This window comes from Cotesia glomerata, linkage group LG2 (assembly GCF_020080835.1).
Source record: "Cotesia glomerata isolate CgM1 linkage group LG2, MPM_Cglom_v2.3, whole genome shotgun sequence".
In the NCBI taxonomy this organism is placed as follows: Eukaryota; Metazoa; Arthropoda; class Insecta; order Hymenoptera; family Braconidae; genus Cotesia; species Cotesia glomerata.
In genome coordinates, this window is record NC_058159.1 from 7,226,820 (window position 1) to 7,250,420 (window position 23,601).

Sequence of the window (23,601 nt, forward strand, 5' to 3'; positions counted from 1 at the left end):
ATTCTATACACTGATAGAAAAACAATCTTGATTCAAGAAACTTTTTTTTTCCAAAACTTGAGCTCTTGAAACTAGATATAGATATATTTCTTTCAAGAATTTTTGTCACCGTAACCAAGTTGGCGCCGAATATTAATTTTTTTTCAAAAACCATATGCCAAAAAATTGCTCATGAATTGCTCTTTCGATATAAATAATTGCTCTACTGCTATAATTAATAATTAATTAATTAATCGTAATTAAAAAATCAAAAATTAATTTCCAATTATCTCTGATTGTGAGAACTTAATTTTATCGTAATAGGCGCCAAAAAATTGCTCATTCTTTTTTCTATTAAGAATGATAGCTATTTTGTGCATAAAACGGATTTTAATTAATTAATAATATAAATAATTATTTTGCACCTTTGGACCTGTGAATGACAATTGTGACGTCATCGTCGCGACAATTTCATTGTAGTTTTACATGAGGACAAGCCATAGTGAGACATACTAAGATACATGCGTATATGTCCATGTAAACAAACTTTTTATGGTTACTCTATTTGGGCTAAATGTTTAATTATGAAATAATAATTATTATTTATCTAATGCTAAAATTAAACAGTAAATTTTCTTTCATGAAGTTATCTAATACTAATAGAGAAAAGCAGTTTTTTTATCGTATCCAATAATTGACTAGAAAAAGGTACGCATTTAAAAAAAATATTAGTAATTAATTTTGCAAATTACTAATAAAATTATTTACTTTTTTAGAATTATTTGTGTATGAAAGTGATGCTAACTGATTCAACAGTTTTATGATCCCCATTTTTTTTTTTATATCGGAGTATTTACAAGTGAATATTATTAAATAAAAAAATCAATAACAATTGTGGATTCTCTTCAAGTATTTACAAAAATAAAAACATTGTTATAATTCAGTTAATTAAATCATGGATGACACGACATTAACTCTAGCACCTGAAAATATTGTTAATTGAGTTGAATTTATCCTTCAACAGCAGTGGAACATTGAGAAAGAGATCTTGGAATGAATACTTCATATTGGCGAAGAAAAATCAATGAAGGATCTTGAACGCGAGTACCCAGAAGACCAAGTGTATTTGTCAAAAACTAAAGTGTTGAGGGTTATATACTCGTTTATAAGACAGATTATACCTGATGGCAACTGCTTATTTTTCGGGCATTCCGCTATGCTTATCTTGAAAAACTAATCAATAATAAAGACGAATATGACAAGTTCAAAGATTTTGCTATTAAATTAAGTGCTGAGACAATTTAATTGCTCTGGGATTTCCTAAATTGACTGTACAGAATTTTCATGGCATGTTTATGGAAGTTTTTAATAAAGCCGGGGACGATCCTGAAACCAGCAATACAAGTCCCACTATTTTAGCTCCAGTGCGTCACAACATCCTAGTGAATTTAATTAATTGTCACTTAATACTGTGATTGACAATGGAAGTCCTAGATCTAAAAATTACTCACGACGACACGCCACTCTTTATCAATGATTCTATCGAAAAATGTACGTATATTTATAAACATTACATCAGTTCTGACTATGAATTTATGTATCGTCTGTTAATGCTAACATCTATCGCCAATATATTAACACCCTGGCAAATTTTTTTATATTTGATCACATCACAGCATATCACAATTACTTTTCATAACAATTATTCACGGGTATATCCAATTCTGTTGTCACTATTCAAATACAGAAATATTTTTTTATATTTTGACCCATTTTTATTGTTTTTAATTTATTAATTATAATTTAACTAATTTTTGCTTATTTTTTGACAGTGACATTGAGGCAGAGACCAGAAGACACAAAATCCTTTGTGAAAGCGAGATACACATTAGAATTTCCAGGATTCGCGCTGGTGTATGCTATGCGAGTTAATCTTCGGCTGCCATTGTATCGATGGTTAATCAGATGGCCTACCCTGATAATAATGACCTCAATTATTCCTCTCTTGTCAATGATACATTTGTACCTGTAAGTTTTTTTTTTTTTTTTTAATAAATAATTCTATCAAACAAAATTATTCTATTGAAGATTTTAATTGAAGTGAATATTCAATTTTTGACTATCTATAAGTCACCCATTTATTTCAGCAGATCTTGTATTAAATTTCTTTATTTTACTAGTCATTTTATAATTATTTAAGCATTAATCATTTAATATTGCTGTGGAAAATGTCAATTTAATTTTTGAATATTAACAAAAAATTTAATATGATTTATTTTTACAGATTTCAAGAGAGTTCAATTAGGATAATATAACCCAAGGAATAGTACTGGGTTCGTTTTCCCTCGGCTATGTAATCACAAACGTTTTGGGTAAACAAGTAGCTGAAATAATCGGTGGTAACTTAATTTACAGTCTCGGCATACTCCTAACTGCTCCATGAACCGTAAGAAGTCCATTTGTTGCATACTGGGGTATCTTAACTAAGGATTTACTAAGGTATTTTTATATCGACGTTCTAATTAGTAAATTGTCTAATTCCATTTTAGAGAATCTTCTATTTGTACGAAAAAACAATTAGTTTAAAATTCATTATCACTTTAAAAAACCATTTAATATCATTATTATCTATTAGAAATATAATATTTAGATTTGAATCATTCAAATAATTTATAATTCGATTATGGCTACATCAAAATGTTAAAAAAATCACCCTCTAAAAAATATGGAGTTAGACAAATTATTAATTAGACCGTCGATATTTCATATTAAGACTTTTCTTTTTACTTGAATTTAGTGTATAAACTTTCTAATATCAATTAATTAAGTAAATTTTTTAATATATTAAGAACAGGTGTACTCCTAACCTGTCAGTGCATAAGAAATGTTAACATAAAAATGATCGAAGAGTACCAGTTGGTTTAATGGGGAACGTTATATTTGACTTGACTTGCCAGGAGTGTCATCCCCTGGAGTACGATATCTGGCGCGTTGTCGCACTCCTCAAAGAAAGGTCAGATTTTTTTCTCGCGTAAACTCAATGAGTTTGGATATTGGAAGCTCACCATTCAAAATCTTTCGGAGCTGCTGATCGCCAGGAATGAGCAAGCGATCAGCGACAGCAAGCGCTTAGCCAAGTCCCAGTAGGTCCAGGAAGACCAGTAGCACCTGCATCAGAGCAGCGCCAACTCTCCCGCTGAAGAGTCCAGCTCTGACAACTATGGAGACTCCTCCATAACCGTCACTTCGTCTATGTTCTCACGTAAGTACGTTCAAGCCTCCGAGATTTTATCAGAATTTTTTTTTTGCAGACGACGAGGCTCCCGGGAGTCGGGAACCAGACCTCAATCTCGAAAACCGCAAGTTTGTAGTGAAAAACGAGCAGGATCTGGACCATATACTGATCGACAAGGACCAAGGTTTAGATCTGGTTATTTATGTCCATTAGAATTTTGGACTGGCTGGCCGTTAGCTTTTTACCTATTTAGAACTGTAAGTATAATGTGGTACGTATTTTGGAGAAAATCAATTAAAGGTGTAATAATAAGTTTAAATCGCATTAAAGATAGATTTGTAAATATATTTACAGAAAGATTTATTTGTACCAAAAAATATTTGTTATTAGTTAACAAATCATTTATTAGAGACCACTTTTTAGTATTAAACAAATATTTCTTAGTACTTTAAATGATTTGTTTGTATTTAATAAATCTGATATTCATTTATTAAAAACTAATAAATCTTTTTAAATACTAAGAAACATTTATTAAGGACTAAAAAGTGGTCTTTAATAAATGATTTGTTAAATATTAACAAACATTTTTAACTATAAACAAATCCTTCTATCAGTGTAGACAGTCATTTAATCAGCGGAAAAATGTGGGACACTTTTTTATTACTATGAATAACTATAAAAATTTTATTATTATTCATTTATTTAAACTTTGTTTTGCCGCCAATTTTTTGTACTTGCGCATCTCGACGCACCATATTTAAAAACAATTGAATAGCGAGCTCATAATGAATAATCAGTTATTTGTCGAGTATTATTGCTGTTGTTGTTTAAATTTGGTGCTGTTCGATTTATTTAATTATTATGACTTCTTGGGCGGCAGTTTCTCATTTTGAGATACTTGAAACTATTCAAAAATTTGAAATATGTGAAAAAAATGGTAAAGTAAAATCTCGGTCTAATCCAATCTGGAAGGAAATTTGTGCAAAATGGAAATTGGATTCGGGAAGTTACAGCATGAAACCTTTAAATTTGTATTTTTATATTTCACAAAATCGAAATGCGATTCTTACTAGTTACATTAAATGTCTAAATATAAATGAATCTGAGGCTGAGGTCAAAGAAACTTCTGTGAATGACAAGTCACCGTCAGCAAGCGATGATAGTAATATTTTAGACGATAAAAATGATCCTGATTTTACACTCCACACTCAACGGAATGATCATCCGTGTAAAGATAAATTATTGACATTTCTCATAAAATTTCCCACAGATGTATGGACTTCAATTAAGCCTATCCAAAAAAATGACAAAAACGATCGACCATACTTGACATTGCAGGAGAATTGGACACATGCATTAGCAGAATTAATTTACTGTGAAACGAAATTGCCCTGTGCATTTAGTTTTACAAGCAATAAAGTTTTTCGTGTTGAAAACGAAGATAACGGAAGTACTGAAAATAATTATAGAGTTAAAGTGAATGGTGTTTGTGCTGAAAATAATTGTCAAGCTGCGATTTATGGTGAATGCAATTATAATACTGATGATAATAATGCTGAAATGATTATTTACACTTTAAATACTAAAACGATTCCTCATTATAAAAAACGTTACGTATCAAAAGGTAGAAGAACAGAAGTGAAGAAAGAATTAAAAAATAAAAAAAGTACTATGTATCGAGAGGCATTGATTTTAAAATTTCAGGAATATGGAGATCAGGTGTCACCGCTTATCCCGTCAACTAAGGTTTTAAACGAAATCAAACAGGAAGCTGAAAACGAAGATTTTGGAATACAAGGAAATTTATGGGAAAATTTAAATCGAGTAAAATATGATCCTGAATTTTATCCTACGTTAAGACAAATTGGCTTCGATAAATTTTTTGCATTTTACTGGAGCATCGAACAGACTGATGTGTATAATGACGTTCTTAAATTAAACCCTATAGTTTCTATAGACGCAACTGGAAGTTTAGCTTTTAAAATAAATCATGATGGACGTCTTTCAAATGGACCAATATTTCTATATCAAATAGTGACTCACATAGACAATTTAATAGTTCCAGTATGCCAAATGCTTTCGGAACGCCATGACACTATCATTATTACAACTTGGCTACGGGAATGGATTGCAAGTGGTGCTCACATTCCACAGAATATTGTGACTGATATGTCCAAGTCTTTACAAAATGCGATTTGTTTAGCGACAAATAATCAAACTTATGGCGAATATTTAGAAAGTTGTTATCAATATTTAATAGGTAAACGCCAGTCTGTGTCAAAGCCATACTTAAGGATCGACATTGCGCACTTAATTCACTGGATATCTTCTTTAAAATTTTTCACAAATGCGAAACCAGGTATTAAAGATTTTTATTTACGTGTTATTGGTTTAATGAGTACGATTGAATGTTTTGATCAATTAAAAAAACTGATGACAGCCATTTTTAAAATTTGTCAAAGAAGCCATGGCTGTAAAGAAGATATTCAGTGGATTTTATCGAAAATAGAAACTTTCAAATTTGATAGTACTATTGACTATAAAAGTCTGCGGGAAACAACTTTTTGTAGCAAAGAAAAAGAGTGTGACCAACATTTAGCTTGTAATGACAATGATAAAGAGGAAACATGTGATCAGGAACTTGACAACTTTATTGATAATCTTGCTAAAGAGACATGTATTGCTAATACGAAGTTTGATCCTGCAGTAAGTTTCGATGATATCAATCCATACCATTTTCCCAAATTTCTGAAAGAATTAAAACGTTTATTTAAAAAGTTTCCTGCTTGGACTAATGTAATGCGAACAATTTTTGACTCCGATATTATCGTTCCAACATCTGCAAGATCAGAAAATTATTTTAGGACAGCTAAAGAAGAGTTGTTGAATAATCATCGACCTAGTAGTATAATTAAAATACTTATAAAACACATGCGATCCTTAACAGCCCGAATGATAGAAGCTAGATCTGAAATTGATAAAAAAAAACCATTAGTGCAATCAAAAGTTAATGTAAAAAACAGTACCAAAGCAAATAAAAAAAATAATGATGTGTTGAATGCCTGTGAAAATTGGAAAAACAAACTGAACGTTGACAAAAACACAAATTTAACTTCCAAAGACAATGACACTCGTGAAATAACTAATTCGATTAGTTCACTTCCCATATCTATTGGTGATTCAACGGCGTCTAATTCTTCACTAACTGACTTGGCATCTGTAGAAAAACCTGAAGACTCACCTATTTTGGACTCATCACTTTTATCTTCTCCTAAACAAAAAAACAATTCTCCTCTATTAAAGTCTGGGTTATTCAAATCAATGTCTGAAAATAAGGTAGAAGATTCGTATCAACTTGAATCTCCATTATTTCAATCGACACCAGTAAAGAATGAACAAAATATTTTAATTTCATCGACTTCCAATGCACTTTCTTTCACTCAAAACGCTGACGATAGTTTTAGTATTATATTAGAATCACCTAAAAAATTTAATTTGAAAACTGAAAAACTACCAACAAAACGGAAAATCGTGCAGTCTGAGCCAATGGTTCACAAAAAAAGAGGTAAATATGTCACTCCATGTCCTGATGTTCAAACTCTTCATGAAAATATTCTTAATAAAAAACTATCTAAAATGAAGAAAAAAAAAGAATTTATTGAAAATGGCAGTAGACAAAAACCACGAAAAGTTAATAATTCTAAATATATGTTACTTAATACGTGTGGATTTGATAGTCTCTGTGAAATTTTTTCATTCGGGTACTTAAATTTTAAAAATCTAAAAAATTATATCGATTCACAGAGTCAATCCAAGTGTTTCTTTTCATGCATTATAAATTATGCTCAGTTCGGAGCCTTAGCAAAGTTTTATCAAAAAAGAATCGAATTATTATTTGCTTTCTATCCGGGTCGAAATGGTACAATTAATTGTGCGGATGATATTAACTTATTAATGCAGCGGCTATTCGATAACGTTCCATATAACTCAAACATTGTAGAGTCTATTTGCACAAACTATTTATGCAAAAAAAAATTAATAAAAACATTTGCAGTATTGAGCGTATCAGCAAAAAAAGTCTGGGAGAGTGGGATCGACATGTTACAAGACAGTGTTTCAGATGCATTAAAAGTAGAATCATCGATTCACTGCAAATCGTGTTCACAAAACTCTGTAACAAAATCTCTTTCTATTAATGTATTTTTATGCTTAGACATAAGTCATTTTTACATACCTTCGACTTCTCTCTCAAAACTTCATAACAATCAACGTTTAACGGAGAATTTAGGTGACATTCCAATAAAATTAAAGATACTTGATAAAAATTATTTATTATTTGGTGTAGTAGAGTTTGTGCCACCAGTATATTTGAATAAAGTTGGTCATTATGTAGCTTACACAAGATCAATCAATAATAATTGGGTTATAATTGACGACTTAGTTTCGAAACCTATACCTTGTAATTCCAAATCAACTAATATTCAAATTGCATTATTATTTTATGTTTTAATTTAATAATATCTGTTATATTTTATAAACTGAATTATGGTGAAATGAAATAAAAATAAAGAGTTAACCTGTTTAGATCAAATTTTTTTTTTTGATTTTATGCTTTATTAGTGATAAATTATAAATATTAACATATCTACCAAAATCTTTCTCACTAAACCTATGATGCCCTGAATCCAAACCTTGATCTTTCCTGATCAGCTGATCAACTCCCTGATTCTTAACTGGACGACAATCATCAATATAACTCTCGAAATTTTGGTCAGGAACAATGAACCGGTGGTGATTATCATCAAACAGCTGATCCAAACCTTGGTCCTTGTCAATCAGCATGTGGTCCAGATCCTGCTCGTTTTTCACTACAAACTTGCAGTTTTCGAGATTGAGGTCTGGTTCCCGACTCCCGGGAGCCTCGTCGTCTGCAAAAAAAAAAGTCTGATAAAATCTCGGAGGCTTGAACGTACTTACGTGAGAACATAGACGAAGTGACGGTTATGGAGGAGTCTCCATAGTTGTCAGAGCTGGACTCTTCAGCGGGAGAGTTGGCGCTGCTCTGATGCAGGTGCTACTGGTCTTCCTGGACCTACTGGGACTTGGCTAAGCGCTTGCGGTCAATGATCGCTTGCTCATTCCTGGCGATCAGCAGCTCCGAAAGATTTTGACTGGTGAGCTTCCAATATCCAAACTCATTGAGTTTGTGCGAGCCCGACTAGAAAAAAATCTGAACTTTCTTTGAAACGTGCGACAACGCGTCAAATATCGTCCCCTTCCAGATTTTTTTCTGTTTGACGTTTTTCAGGAAGAGGATGCTCAACGAAGGCGTAAGATTCAGGTTCCAGTGGAAGTACCTCCGGTTACTAATACCTACAGAATTGGCTCACAAATTGTATAGCGTTAGGATCGATGCCTAACCAAGACATCTTCTGTCTCACCAAGGTCTCTTCCTTCAGAAGGGTTGTTGTGGAGATCATATGTCAGCGAGCAGTACTTGAGGAGACTCGGTTTGTATTCTGGCGAATCTGATGAGTCTTTGGATTCTTCTATCATTTTTACGTCAATATTTCTTATGCACTGTCGGGTTAAAATTAAAAAATTAAAAATTTTAATATTAAACATAAAAAATACCTTAGTAAATCATTACTAAAAATAAATAATAAATCATTGAATATCCACTTCAATTAAAATCTTCAATAGAATAATTTTATTTGATGGAATTATTTATTAAAAAAAAAAAAAACTTACGGGTACAAATGTATCATTGACAAGAGAGGAATCATTGAGGTCAATATTATCAGGGTAGGCCATCTGATTAACCATCGATACAATGGTAGCTGAAGATTAACTCGCATTGCATACACCAGCACGAATCCTGGAAATTCTAATGTATATCTCGCTTTCACAAAGGATTTTGTGTCTTCTGGTCTCTGCCTCAATGTTACTATCAAAAAATAAGCAAAAATTAGTTAAATTATAATTAATAAATTGTAAACAATAAAAATGGGTCAAAATATAAAAAAACATTTCTGTATTTGGATAGTGACAACAGAATTGAATATATCCGTAAATAATTATTATGGAAAATAATTGTGATATGCTGTGATGTGATTAAATATAAAAAAATTTGCCAGGGTGTTAATATATTGGCGATAGATGTTAGCATTAACAGACGATACATAAATTCATAGTCAGAACTGATGTAATGTTTATAAACATACGTACATTTTTCGATAGAATCATTGGTAAAGAGTGGCGTGTCATCGTGAGTAATTTTTGGATCTAGGACTTCCATTGTCAATCACAGTATTAAGTGACAATTAATTAAATTCACTAGGATGTTGTGACGCACTGGAGCTAAAATAGTGGGACTTGTATTGCTGGTTTCAGGATCGTCCCCGACTTTATTAAGAACTTCCATAAACATGAAAATCTTGGAGTTAATTTAGGAAATCCCAGAGCAATTAAATTGTCTTAGCACTTAATTTAATAGCAAAATCTTTGAACTTGTCATAATCCTCTTTGTTATTGATTAGTTTTTCAAGATAAGCATAGCTGAATGCCCGAAGAAACAGTTGCCATCAGGTATAATCCGTCTCATAAACGAGTATATAACCCCCAACGCTTTAGTTTTTGACAAATACACTTGGACTTCTGGGTACTCGCGTTCAAGATTCTTTAATGATTTTCTTCGCCAATATAAAGTATTCATTCCAAGATCTCTTTCTCAATGTTCCACTGCTGTTGAAGGATAAATTCAACTCGATTAACAATATTTTCAGGTGCTACAGTTAATATCGTGTCATCCATGATTTAGTGAACTGATTCATAACAATGTTTTTATTTTTATAAATACTTGTAGTGAATCCACAATTATTGGATACGATAAAAAAACTGCTTTTCTCTATTAGTATTAGATAACTTCATGAAAGAAAATTTACTGTTTAATTTTAGCATTAGATAAATAATAATTATTATTTCATAATTAAACATTTAGCCCAAATAGAGTAACCATAAAAAGTTTGTTTACATGGACATATACGCATGTATCTTAGTATGTCTCACTATGGCTTGTCCTCATGTAAAACTACAATGAAATTGTCGCGACGATGACGTCACAATTGTCATTCACAGGTCCAAAGGTGCAAAATAATTATTTATATTATTAATTAATTAAAATCCGTTTTATGCACAAAATAGCTATCATTCTTAATAGAAAAAAGAATGAGCAATTTTTTGGCGCCTATTACGATAAAATTAAGTTCTCACAATCAGAGATAATTGGAAATTAATTTTTGATTTTTTAATTACGATTAATTAATTAATTATTAATTATAGCAGTAGAGCAATTATTTATATCGAAAGAGCAATTCATGAGCAATTTTTTGGCATATGGTTTTTGAAAAAAAATTAATATTCGGCGCCAACTTGGTTACGGTATTTTTGTCTCTTGGTTCAAGATAGGCGATAACATTGATTGAAGATGTTACCGACTTGTGTTAAGAGTGGCTTTTTTTTGAGTCATTAATTTACTTATTTCCAAAAAATAATTTTTTTTTGGTATAACAATTAAAGACTATTTAATTTTTGAAATATACTTTGATGAATTATTTTAAGTTTTGTAAACGATAATGTTATTTTGATTGAAAAACTTAAATGTATCGATTGAAGATAATATAGCTGTTAAGCCAAGAAAATCTAAATCAAGACAAGAAATTCTTAAAGCAAAATAATCATTTGTCTTCCAAAATAAATTCTTAGATCAAGAAAATATCTCTTGAGTCAACATAAATTTTCTATCAGTGTAAAAATTTTAAAACTTGACAATTGTCAGCTAACTTCAGCATCATAATACTTAGTCAAAGAAAGTAGATGTAAAAGTTATTAAATACATTTTAATTACATTTTAATTCCATTCAGCAACAAATGTCAGTTATAGTTAATGAATTCCTAATTGTCATAATTACTTTTTTCCATAGACTTCATCAATAATCTATTATATATATATATATATATATATATGTGTACACAAATTTTGACCAATTTGCTTTCCAAAATAAATAAATTTGCATTAAAAAAAAACAACATATATTTTATTATGAAAATTAAGTTAGCCGACGTCTGAAAATTTTTAGAATTTATTTTTTATTGAAAAAATTATTATAAAAAAATAAAAAATAAATTTCATTTGTAAAAAACTCGAAAAACTGAAAGTGCAATTATTTAAAAATATTTTTTTATTCTAATTTAATTATTAAAAAAAAATAAAAAAATCAAAAACGTCGGCTAACTTTATTATTATTATTTTATTTATTATTATGAGTATGAATTCAGCCGACATCCGACAATTGAAAACTTTAACAATCGATATCTTCATGAAAATATCGGTTAGCACAATTTTTCAAAGTGATAATGGCGTGTATTTGAATTGTCTGTAAGACCATTTTTTCGAAAATTTATTAAATTCGTTAGTTGAGCTGCAATTTTGAAATTAAATTTTTGTTTGGAAATATTAGAAATATATATTTATCAAAATCGATGAAATTCAACTATTTTAAAGTTTTTTCCTTTATTTTCAAGAGCATTTTTTCATATTACTCCCGAAATAGCTAGAATCGATTTTAAGCTTTCACGACTAAAAAAATGGATAAAACTAAAAAAATAAAAAATGCTCTTGTAGATTTGATCAAAACCTACAAGAGCATTTTTTTATTTTTATAATCTCTCGTGGAAATAATAATTTTTTTCTTATCCGACAAATTTAAATTTTCACATATAAGCGTGCAAACACTCTCTAAAAATATAAAAATATATAGATTTTGTTTATTTTTTGGAAACTCAAATGAGCATTTTTGGAAAAAAAATTTTTTTTTTATTTTAACAAAAATATATCAAAAAATGATTTTTTTCCGGTCAAATACTTGTGTATGGAGACTAGACACAAATTGGAATTTTTTTTTTCTGAATATTTGCACGTTTCAAGCAAAACTATGTCGATTCCCGAAAAAAAATTTTTGTTTACTCCCTTACGGTTCTCAGTACCCACCGTAGGAGCCATAAGAGATATAACAAAGGCAAATTTTCCATGGAATTAAAAAAAGCGAAAAACCCATAATTGTCCGGGAAGTAACCGTTTGGTTACCCCTTAAATGAAAATTGACCACAATCAGAAAAAAAATCTCAAAATTTCTACAAAATCATCGTTTGGAGCTTGCAATTTTTTGTGACACGCTAACATCTACGTTATTCAATGAAAAAAATCAACAGACCCCTAATTTCCCCAGAAGTAACCGTTCAGCTTACCGTTGAGACTAAAAATTGGCATAAAAGTCCTAAAAACATCTTTAAAATTTTTCGTTGATACCAGAGATCTTTTATATTACGCAAACAGCTACTCCACAAATTTTAAAAAATGAACAGATTCCTAACGACCTGTTTTAACTCTAAAAACTTTCAGATTTTTTTTTCTGATTGTGGTCAATTTTCATTCTTAGGGGTAGCCAAACGGTTACTTCCCGAACAATTATGGGTTTTTCGCTTTTTTTAATTCCATGGAAAATTTGCCTTTGTTATATCTCTTATGGCTCCTATGGTGGGTACTGAGAGCCGTAAGGGAGTAAAAAAAAATTTTTTTTCGGGAATCGACATAGTGTTGCTTGAAACGTGCAAATATTCAGAAAAAAAAATTCCAATTTGTGTCTAGTCTCCATACACAAGTATTTGACCGAAAAAAATCATTTTTTCATATATTTTTGTTAAAATAAAAAAAAAATTTTTTTTCCAAAAATGCTCATTTGAGTTTTCAAAAAATAAACAAAATCTACATATTTTTATATTTTTAGAGAGTGTTTGCACGCTTATATGTGAAAATTTAAATTTGTTGGATAAGAAAAAAATTATTATTTCCACGAGAGGTTATAAAAATAAAAAAATGCTTTTGTAGGTTTTGATCAAATCTACAAGAGCATTTTTTATTTTTTTAGTCGTGAAAGCTTAAAATCGATTCTAGCTATTTCGGGAGTAATATGAAAAAATGCTCTTGAAAATAAAGGAAAAAACTTTAAAATAGTTGAATTTCATCGATTTTGATAAATATATATTTCTAATATTTCCAAACAAAAATTTAATTTCAAAATTGCAGCTCAAATAACGAATTTAATAAATTTTCGAAAAAATGCTCTTACAGACAATTCAAATACACGCCATTATCACTTTGAAAAATTGTGCTAATCGATATTTTCATGAAGATATCGGTTATTAAAGTTTTCAATTGTCGGATGTCGGCTGAATTCACACTCATTTATTATTGCATCAACTCACCTATATAATTAAAATAGTTTTTCTCACCTCCGGGCGGAAAGCGGCATTTTCGCTTAGCGCAGCGGGAGGCTTCGCCTCGGCCAACAATTACATGTGATCTGAGACTTTTCTTATTTTCCTTCCCAAGGGGTGTAATATACTATTTCTGCTCGACGTAGCCGGAATGTGTCAACTTTGTTTAGCGCAGCGGCCAGAAAGTTGCCACTTTCGGGCCGGAGGGCAGAAAAATAGTATACACACCTTGGCCAGTAAAAAGTAAAGCCTCAGATCACTTGTTTGTAAACCTCGGCTTCGCCTCGGCCAACAATTACATGTGATCTGAGACTTTTCTTATTTTACTGGCCTAGGTATGTAATATACTATTTATGGGATACTTACATTGAATTTTGTCTTTAAAATCTCATAATAAAATTGAGATGAAATGTATGTGGCATCAAACTATTCGTAACATGATTGGTCGAATATATCATAAGCATGAAAATATATGCAAACCCTATAGTCAGGCGCGCGCTTGCGCGCGCAAATTTAAATTCTAGTCAGTTGATAAAAATTTAATTTAATCGCTAAAAATGGAGAAAACGGGATGCACAAAAGAATAAACAAAAAATAAAAACCTTGTTGATAGAATAAAATTCTACTTAACCATAAAAGTACTAGATCGTCGCTCTACCAATCTAAAATAAAAATATAACTAGACAAAAATCTTGTGACATTAATTTTTCTAGTTGGCTAGAGTGTAAACGCCATTGTAAAATATTTTCTCACGTAAAAAAAAAAAAAAATGAATTCTGGGTAACAAAGTTGTGTGTCGTTAATTGTGGTGATTAATTTGTCCATTTATAATACATACGTGAGCAATCAGTTATCCGGAATAGATTCACATACACATAATAACGTAACCAACAAACCCTCTGATTTTCATTTAATATTTCATTGTTTTAATACCTAAATGTTCGTTGTTTAATTTAACACTAAAATATCGATTTCTCAAGTCAAGTTATAAAAAAACTAATATAGACACATATACACATACTTATATAGTTGCACATCAATATTTGTCTAAATAGATAGATAAAAACTCGTATAAAAACGCAGTTTAATCTAGAACCGGACAAAATAATATATTTGTAATTAATAAAGTGTATTGAACTATTATTTAATATTGTGTAACTGTCACCATGATTGATCTAACTGTTAAGACTTTAGATTCACAAAATCATACATTTTCAGTTAATGATGATGTAAGTTAACTAATTTTCATTTTCTCGTTTGTTTAATAAATTTTTTATTTTTAATAATTTAAAATAATAAATATTTTTAATTTTCAAAACCAGATAACAGTAAGGCAGTTTAAAGAACATATTGCTGAGACTGTAAACATTCCCGACACTCTTCAAAGACTTATTTACTGTGGGCGAGTTCTTCAAGATGAAAAATTACTCAACGAATACGGTACGTCAACAAATTCAATATATATATATTTTTTTTTTTATAAAATAGCTCGGTGATAAATAAATATTGACTTTAATTTATTTATTTTGTCCTAGATGTCAATGGAAAAGTTATACATCTGGTCCAACGAGCCCCACCATCGCTCAGCCAACGCAGCAGCAACAGTAACCAAAACCATACCCAGAATTCAATCCCGGGCAGTGAATGGCCACCGATGCCTCGGATACACTACCGTCAAGCCCAGTTTCACGGAAATCCGATGTACGTCAGCTCAGTTTCATTCCCTGCTGATGTTCTAGAAGGTTATGGTATGATTTAATTATTTTGATACTTAAATCTGCAGACATTTGATTTTTAATTTTAATTTTTATATCAATTAAATTATGAAAATTAATTTAGCAGATATTTATTAAGGGGTTAGGGGTAGTCAGAGACATGAAAAAATGAGAATTTTCAATAATTTTTTTTTGCCAGTAAATCATTTTACTTTATAAAAGTAATAATATGGTATCATTACACAATGTTTTGACTTGACTTCACGAAAATTTGAAAAAAAAAAATTGATAATTTCAAAAGTTATGGCTGTTTGTGTTGACCCAGTCATGAAAAAAGCTCCTTGCGGTGATCATCATAAATCCTTGGAGATTCATCGAAAATCAATCGGACAAAAAAATTAGTTTTGTTAATGAATAATCTTGTGCCTGATCGAAGCTTTTTTTTTTTTTTTTTTGAAAATTAACAAAATGGCGGCCTTAGGAAATTTTTCTCTAGATTCTCGGGAAAAAATCAACAGTTAATTGTTTATAAAAAATCGAAATTTTTGAAAAAAAAAAAAAAAAAAAAAAAACATCCTTCAATCAGGCACTAGATTTTTGTGTTTTTCCAAAGCTGTATAAATTTCGTTGAAATCTAATAAGCGGTTTTTGAGTTACAGTGATCACCAGTTCAGAAAACATAATTTTGAGAAAAACGCATTTAAAGTTTTACACTCTCGAGAGCTAGCTGCTCTCTAACGTTCTGGAGTGCCTGAGCGCCCTTCATTATTTGTCCAATAACTCGAAAAGTATTTGTCGAATTTACTTCAAATTTTCAGAGAATATTGTTAATATATTATACTTAAAGAAAATGTAAAAAATATCGATTTTTTGAAAATTCTGACTACCCCTACCCCCTTAAGTTTTAATCATCTTTGTGAAAAATAAATTATAGCAAAAAAAATTGGCATGTAGAAATTTTTAAAAATTAAAATGCAATTTTTTAAAAATAATTTTTCGGAAATAATTTATTTATTAAATAAAATGAAAAAATGGTCAAATGACTATTAACTTTAATATCATTAAATTATTGCGAAAAAAATTCCACTGGTAAAAATAAAAAAAAATTAACGCGATTAATTTTATATAAAAATACTAAAAATTTTCCGATCTCTGCTATCAGTATAATTTTCATCCCAATAAAATTTTTATTTAAATTACAGAATTACCAATTCCCCAACTGAACACTTCATTGACCAACCGCCACGTCTCTGTGATCCGGCGCATGCTGGACCAAGCGAACCGCATAATAGACCGCCTGGACAACCCGTCAAGCTCAGCAGACTCCGAAAGTGCATCCTCAACTTCCCAGACTCCTCCACAAGCTCAACAAGAGCCAGCAGCAGAAAGCTCGTCATCCGAGTCAGCAGTTACTGAATCAAAACCTCCGACCCCGACTCCGAGCGCGTCGACCTCAACTCCATCAGCGTCCACCGAGTCAAGCTCTACCAACGGTGCCCAGCCGGACGCTCTGATTCCTCGTGACCTAGCAGAGCTTCTCGACAAGCTTCTCACTACTCAAGACCGTCTTCGTCCTTACATCCGCGGTCTTCTTCAGAGCCCAACATCCGAGGCCACCTCTTCGCCGGAAGAAAATCAGCGCGAGTTAGACGGAGTTAACGAGTGCTTCCACTTCCTATCTCACGCCCAGCACGCGCTCAGCAACCTGAATGTCAACATGCAGCAACCAGCACCGCGGACCTTGCGTTGCAGACCGATCACCATCCAGCCGTCGGCAATCCTGCAAGCCGGCTTACCCATTCAGGTCGAGGCTCACATTAATCTTCACGGCCAGGACGCTAATTCCGACAGCGACGCTGCTAGTACCACCAATGTCACTGCAAGTACCACCAATTCTTCAACGAATTCTACTCTCAGAGCCGAGCCAACCACCACCAGTGACACTTCTACACCTCCTTCGTCGGCAGAACGTCCAGCGGAAACAAATCCCGCTGCTGCGGTCGCAGCAGCTGCTGCCGATTCGCTCAGCTCGATGTTCAATTTTTCCAACAACGTCGAGGTCGTCATGGAAATGGGACCTCAGGCTCCAAGAGTCTGGACCTTCTCTACTGGAGATCAAAACCAGAACAGCAGCAGTAGCAACAGCACCAATAACAACAATAATAATAATAATAACAATAATAATAACGCAAGCACAGCAAACAATAACAACAACAATAATAATAATAGCAGCAGCAACATGACTAACGGAAGCGCCACCACTGGTACAAGCGGCAACGCTGGAGCTTTTCCTGGAGCTTTCCCTCCACCTTTGCCTGACATAATTCGCAATGTGATGCAAGCTGTTGCTGGGTACATGGCTCAGACCAACGTCACTTCTTCGTCTATTCCTGTTACTCAGTCGGTACCCACCACCACTCCAGGAACTGGAACCCCTCCGGGGTGTCTTCGTCATCGAGGAGTCGCTGTTACTGTCGGAGAAACGACGCCGTCTTCTGGACAGAGCTCCCAAACTCGCGGAAGCACGGAAACTCACCCCACGACCTCGACACAAACTCGCACGACTCCCCGGACTCATGTCATTCAACACGCTCAAGCTCTCGGTCTTGGAGTTGGACTTGCTTCATCGTCCAGTGTTGACTTTGATCCTTTCTTACCTTGCAACTCGCATCATATTAGACGTGGCCAGACTTCGACTACCAGCACCGCGGCCTCCACGCAAACTGGACAGGGAATTGCTGATGGAAGTCAACCCAGTCAGTCTTCTGCTGGATCTTCTGCTAGGACTCGGCTGACCACTCTCGCTGGAGTTATTAATCCTGATAATATTTTTAATAACACTCCGCTTACTGACAGTCTTAACAACGCTGCAATGTGAGTTTTATTTTTTAGTGAGTCAGAAGTTGGACTATTTTTTAATAAGTTACATATTTATTGATATTAATTTATTTAAGGAGGTATCACGGCAATAAAAGACACCAATAGGTTATGGCTATTGGTATCTTTTTCATATTTTACTCATTTTTTACTTTCTCAAATTTTTTACTTATTTTTAGTTTTTTAATTTTTGAATAATTTTTAATTTTTGAATTTTTAATTTTTAAATTAAAAATTTTCATATTTAGAAAATTTAAATTTTTGAAAATTTTCAAGTATTATACTGAAAAGTCAAATTTTCATAGTAAAAAATTGAGAAATTAAAATAAACTTTTTTCTTCATCCCAAAAAAGAATCAAAAAAATTTTATTTTCTAAATTTTTGATGAAAGTTTTTAATTTTTAAATAATTGAAAATTTTCAAATTTAAAAAAATTTTTAAGTATCATTCTCAAAAGTTCAATTTTTACAGTGAAAAATTGAAAAATTAAAATAAAATTTTTTTTTCATCCCAAAAAATAATTGAAATAAATTTTTCTTCCCTGTTTTTTCAGTAAATTTTTTATTTCCAAAATTCTTGAGGTAAAAGACCCCTGTTATTGGCACTGAAGTACTTATTGATACTTGCAGCTTTATTTTAATCAAATAAAACAAATCGACTCTAACAAACTAATAAATACAATTTTTGAGTTATGAATTTTAAGATAATTGATTTTTTGAGAACATTATATTTTTTTAATATTCTCAGTTTTTCAAAAAAATCCTAAGAAAAGTATGGTTGTTATTCAATAAAATTTTCACTCTAACTACGGTCAGAATAGGGAATACATGTTAGATGTACGATTTTTAATTGCTAATATTTCGAAAATTAGCACCGCAAGGATTATTAAAAAAAATTTATTCGTATAGAGAACACTTAAAAGTACGCGTATTCAAAAATTAAAGAATATTGTAAGAAAAGTGATTTTTCACGATACCTCCTTAAAAAATTAGAATTAATTTTTTTAATTATATGCTATTTATAATTAATTTTTACCTACAACACATTTTATTAAATTTTTATGATAGGCTACTTATTTCTGACTCATAATTTTTTTTACAATATTAATAATAAATAAATTAATGGATTATTTTAATTTTTAATTTAGAATGAGTAATGACGATCGACCATTGTCATTTAATTCAGTGTTGCTGGGTCGAGGAATTAATATCATGCCTGATAATATTTTATCAACTGCTAGATCAACTCAAGTACTCTTTTACATTATTTACGGCATTTTGGTAATTACTGTTATTATTATTTATTGTTATAATTAATTTTTAATTAAATTGAATAATAATTTTTTTTATAAATTTAGGGAAAAATACCAATGCATTTGTGGATAAACATCGTAAATGGTGATACAAGTTCTCTGAGAAGTGTAATGCAAGAATTGCAAGAAAAGCTGCGCGCTCACTACCAGAACCGCGAAGAATCCGAAATTCCCGATGCAGTTATCGAGGATGTCTTTGCGGAAATCACCAACATCCTAGACGAAGCCTTTCGCCTGCCTCATATAAATTTCACCTTTTTTGGCAATAGACCAATAGATTTAAGACAGACTGTCGAGAATTTAATTCGCAAACGCATTAAATCTATCATCCAAGCTATTTTTAGCAACGGTAATTATTTTGCTTTCAATTTTAATTTATTCAAGTTGGTTAATTTTTTTTTTTTTTTTTTTTTTTTTTTTTTCAGCTGATGATACTGTTGAGACAGTTCTCCAACAGCTGAATGAATTTTGCAGTCACTTGGGAGCTATATTGCGCTATTCATTGCGTCGTGATATTGATTTATTAAAAATGAAATCGAGATTTTCTGTAAGTTTTATAAAAAAAAAAAATTTTATTAATTATAAATTTATAAATAACTAATTTATAAATAACTAATTATTATTTTTTTTTTTTTTAGAGAATGATTACGCACGGTTTCCCGAGATTATTACGTGAATTTGTTTTTCAAACAATAGATAATTTATTCACTAAATATTCACGTCAATCAGCGTTACCATCGCAATCAGATATTATTCCAATTCTTGTTCATAAAAACGATTTTAATCCAATGGCTGCAACTTCATCTGCACTCAATGAAATACAATCATCATCTGAAGTATGTTATTTATTATTATTATTTTAAAAATTTATTTTATCAGATTAATGATAACTAGCAACCTTGCAGTCGCTATGTGTCTGCCGTGACTTGTGAACTATAAATAAATAAAATTTTCCTTTATTATACGATGATTTTTGTTAAACTGCACTGTACTTTGTTAACTGTTGACGTTTTTAAAGATATAAGCTCATCTCAATGTTACACTCATCAAGACCTTTCATTTGAGTACTTACATGCATTTTGATATATTTTTCATATATACATATATATAAAAATATAAAATATATGAAAAATTGATGTGGGTACTCAAATGAAAGGTCTCAATGAGTGTAATGTCAGAGTGAGCTTATATCTTTAAAAATGTCATTAGTTGACAAGATACAATGTCATTTCTTAGTTATTGGCATTTTTTAAGATATAAACTCATTTCGATGTTACACTCATCGAGACCTTTCATTTGAGTACCCACATGGCATTTTTCATATATTTTATATATATGGTATTTGTGAAATATATAAATATATAAAATATATGAAAAATTGATGTGGGTATTCAAATGAAAGGTCTCGATGAGTGTAATGTCAGGGTGAGCTTATATCTTTAAAAATGTCATTAGTTGACAAGATACAATGTCATTCCTTAATTATTAAAATTTTTGAAGATATAAACTCATTTCGATGTTACACTCATCGAGACCTTTCATTTGAGTACCCACGCGGCATTTTTCATATATTTTATATATATGATATTTGTGAAATATATAAATATATCAAATATATGAAAAATTGATGTGGGTACTCAAATGAAAGATCTTTGCGAGTGTAACATCGAGATGAGCTTATATCTTTAAAAATGTCAATAGTTCACAAGATACAAGGTCATTTCTTAATCATGTATCTAGAGATAGAGCATTTTTGAACGCAGCCTAAATACTTATCATCATAAATTGACTATTGGTGAGAATGATAGGAAATCTTGAAAAGGCACAACTCTAGGTCAAGACCTTTTTAATGATATCAAATTTAACTATAAAAACCCATTTTATCACATAAATACACTGGCCACAAAATTTTACTTATTCTCTTAATGATATAGATTATTGGCTGTTATTAATAATTTATTTTTTTTTTCAGCCGATGGATATCGATGTATCCTCAAACGAACAATCATCAGACACGCTTTTAGATAATGAAGAAGTTCCTTCCACATTCCCAGGTCACAATAGTTTAATACCGGTAAGTATTTTTTTTTTCCAATAATCAAAATTAAAAAAAAAAAAATTTTTAATTATAATTATAATCTAATATTAAAATTTTTTTTTTAATCCCAAGGACTGGGTACCAATCATCGCTCGAGACGGAATCAGACAACGTAGACAATTAGCGTTGGGTTTATCAGACAACAGCGTGACGAGGTTGAGCGACGCGTACCTCGCTACTATGCCCAGCAAACGCCGCAAAATAGTCGAGCAGCAGAAGCCCTCATTGCTCGTCAGCCCGTCGAGCAACAGCAATTCCGTAGTAACAGCCTCGATGGAACGTCTGGTGAGGGAGAGCATTGGTCGCGCCGGTTCCGAGGAAGTCGACGGTGCCATCTCAGCTCTGATTGCTGAACCGACAGTAAGACGCGCATTTGGCGAAGCGATACGCGAGAGTCTTAATCCGCGGAGATACGAGACGCCTGATTTTCCAGACGCTCTGCGTTTTCCCAACGCCACTAAATTTTTCACTGATCCAAATACACCACCGAAGTAATTGAATTTATTAAAATGATATCACTAATATTAATATTAATTGATAACGTAAGACATAACTTGCTTGTAATGATGGTTATGGATTGGTTTATATAATTATTTACTTTTTATTAATTAATTAAATATGTAATCAATCAATCGATCAATAGTTGGTTGACAATTAATCAATGTAACACGTTTGTACGCGTGTTTATTAAATTAACTGTAATGTTGCTAAAATTTAATAAAATCTCTAGTGAATAAAAATCTATAAATATTGTTATTATTATTATTATTATTATTTTCAGGGAAATATTGAAGATACCAACAAATTATAAGAGACCTTTTTTGTAGGAAATTAAATTTTATTACTCGGAAAGAACAAGATGACACTGGATATCATCTCAGATTATACTCAGTGATATCTGTAGTGAAAAAAAGTTTCAGATTGTAGCTAAAAAAATCCAAATTATACTGCGAGATATCTGGATTATACTCATTGTAATCTGGATTATACTAGCTACTATCTGAAATTTTTTTTCACTCAGTATAATCTGGGATGATATCCAGTGTCATCTTGTTCTTTCCGTATACGGCAAAAAAAATTAACCCTATAAAAAAATTTATTGAACAAAAGTTGTTGAAAGTTCAATTTTATAAAAAAAATTTTTCTTATGATTTAAAAAAAAAATCCAATATTTTCGCTGTAATTCCAAAATTACAATTCATAATCAAAGGTTCAATTTTTGTAATAATTATTAATCTTACTTTTGAAATAACGGTGATATTATTGATCCTAAGGAAAGAACATGAAAAAAAATTTTTTTATGAAATTAAATTTTGAACTTTTGTTTGAAAAAATTTTTTATAGGACCAATATTTTTGTCATGGTATAAAAAATTTGAATCATTTCTTATGAATTGTTACAAATATTATTATTTCGGGCCAAATATTGGAGATACAAAAAACGATAAGAGACCTTTTTTGCAGAAAATTAAATTCTCTATAAAAAAAAATCTTTATCATTTTTTTTCATACCTTTGATTTTTTAGACAGAGTATAAATATAAACAAAAAAAAAATTCAAAAATTTGATCATAGTAATTATAATTTGTACCAAAATTTGAAAAAATATTTATTAAATTATAGATCTCTATTTTTGAGTCAAAAAATAATAATTCAGTCGGTAACTTATCTTATTTTTATGAACATTATTTAGCGCCTCTAACGGCTAAGAAAAATAAATTTATTTAAAAATATGAAATATTTATAGTCTGAATTACTTTACAGGATTTGAAAAAGCTCGATAAATAATATTAATTTATTTAAAATTCCAGGGACATGACCATATTACCCCGAATTTTTTATTTAGACAGAAATAAATGTATACCAAAAAAACAAATAAAGTACTTTAAATAACAATGTTATATATAAAGTAATTCAGTAAAATTATTTTTAGAAACCGGAAACACCATATGGAGGCTATTAGCTGAAGAATATTAATGTGTCAACAGAAGTATACAGTCACACTTTACTCATGTTTAGTTAGTGTGATGAAAAAATAAAAAAGTATAGGCG

At 30.9% G+C, this 23,601-nt stretch overlaps 1 protein-coding gene and 1 long non-coding RNA gene across 3 annotated transcripts; one reads left to right on the forward strand and one right to left on the reverse strand.

The window, feature by feature from the left end:
* Window positions 1–7,786: 7,786 nt before the first annotated feature.
* On the reverse strand, window positions 7,787–9,153 carry LOC123258790. The gene is made up of 2 exons (XR_006508143.1): window positions 8,966–9,153; window positions 7,787–8,794 (listed from the first exon to the last, which is right to left on the reverse strand). It is a non-coding gene; the product is annotated as an uncharacterized LOC123258790 (long non-coding RNA).
* Window positions 9,154–14,293: 5,140 nt separating this feature from the next.
* Window positions 14,294–22,291, forward strand: LOC123259321 (large proline-rich protein bag6-B). 2 transcript variants are annotated; one of them, XM_044719687.1, is made up of 10 exons: window positions 14,294–14,778; window positions 14,872–14,989; window positions 15,085–15,297; window positions 16,467–18,138; window positions 19,289–19,421; window positions 19,499–19,802; window positions 19,879–20,000; window positions 20,092–20,289; window positions 21,426–21,527; window positions 21,624–22,291. In XM_044719687.1, the coding sequence occupies exons 1-10, from the start codon at window positions 14,716–14,718 to the stop codon at window positions 22,044–22,046; spliced, it is 3,348 nt and encodes a 1,115-aa protein (XP_044575622.1). In that variant the 5' UTR covers window positions 14,294–14,715; the 3' UTR covers window positions 22,047–22,291. The 2 variants fall into 2 exon arrangements, with proteins under 2 accessions (XP_044575622.1, XP_044575623.1); XM_044719688.1 differs by having other exon boundaries at window positions 15,085–15,291.
* The last annotated feature ends 1,310 nt before the right edge of the window (window positions 22,292–23,601 follow it).

Bases quoted from the DNA above. Each gene is read 5' to 3' on its own strand.
- LOC123259321 (XM_044719687.1), top strand. From the start codon at position 14,716: ATGATTGATCTAACTGTTAAGACTTTAGATTCACAAAATCATACATTT. The intron at 20,290-21,425 runs GTATGTTATTTA...TTTTTTTTTCAG, and splicing joins AAATACAATCATCATCTGAA to CCGATGGATATCGATGTATC. The intron at 21,528-21,623 runs GTAAGTATTTTT...TTTAATCCCAAG, and splicing joins GTCACAATAGTTTAATACCG to GACTGGGTACCAATCATCGC.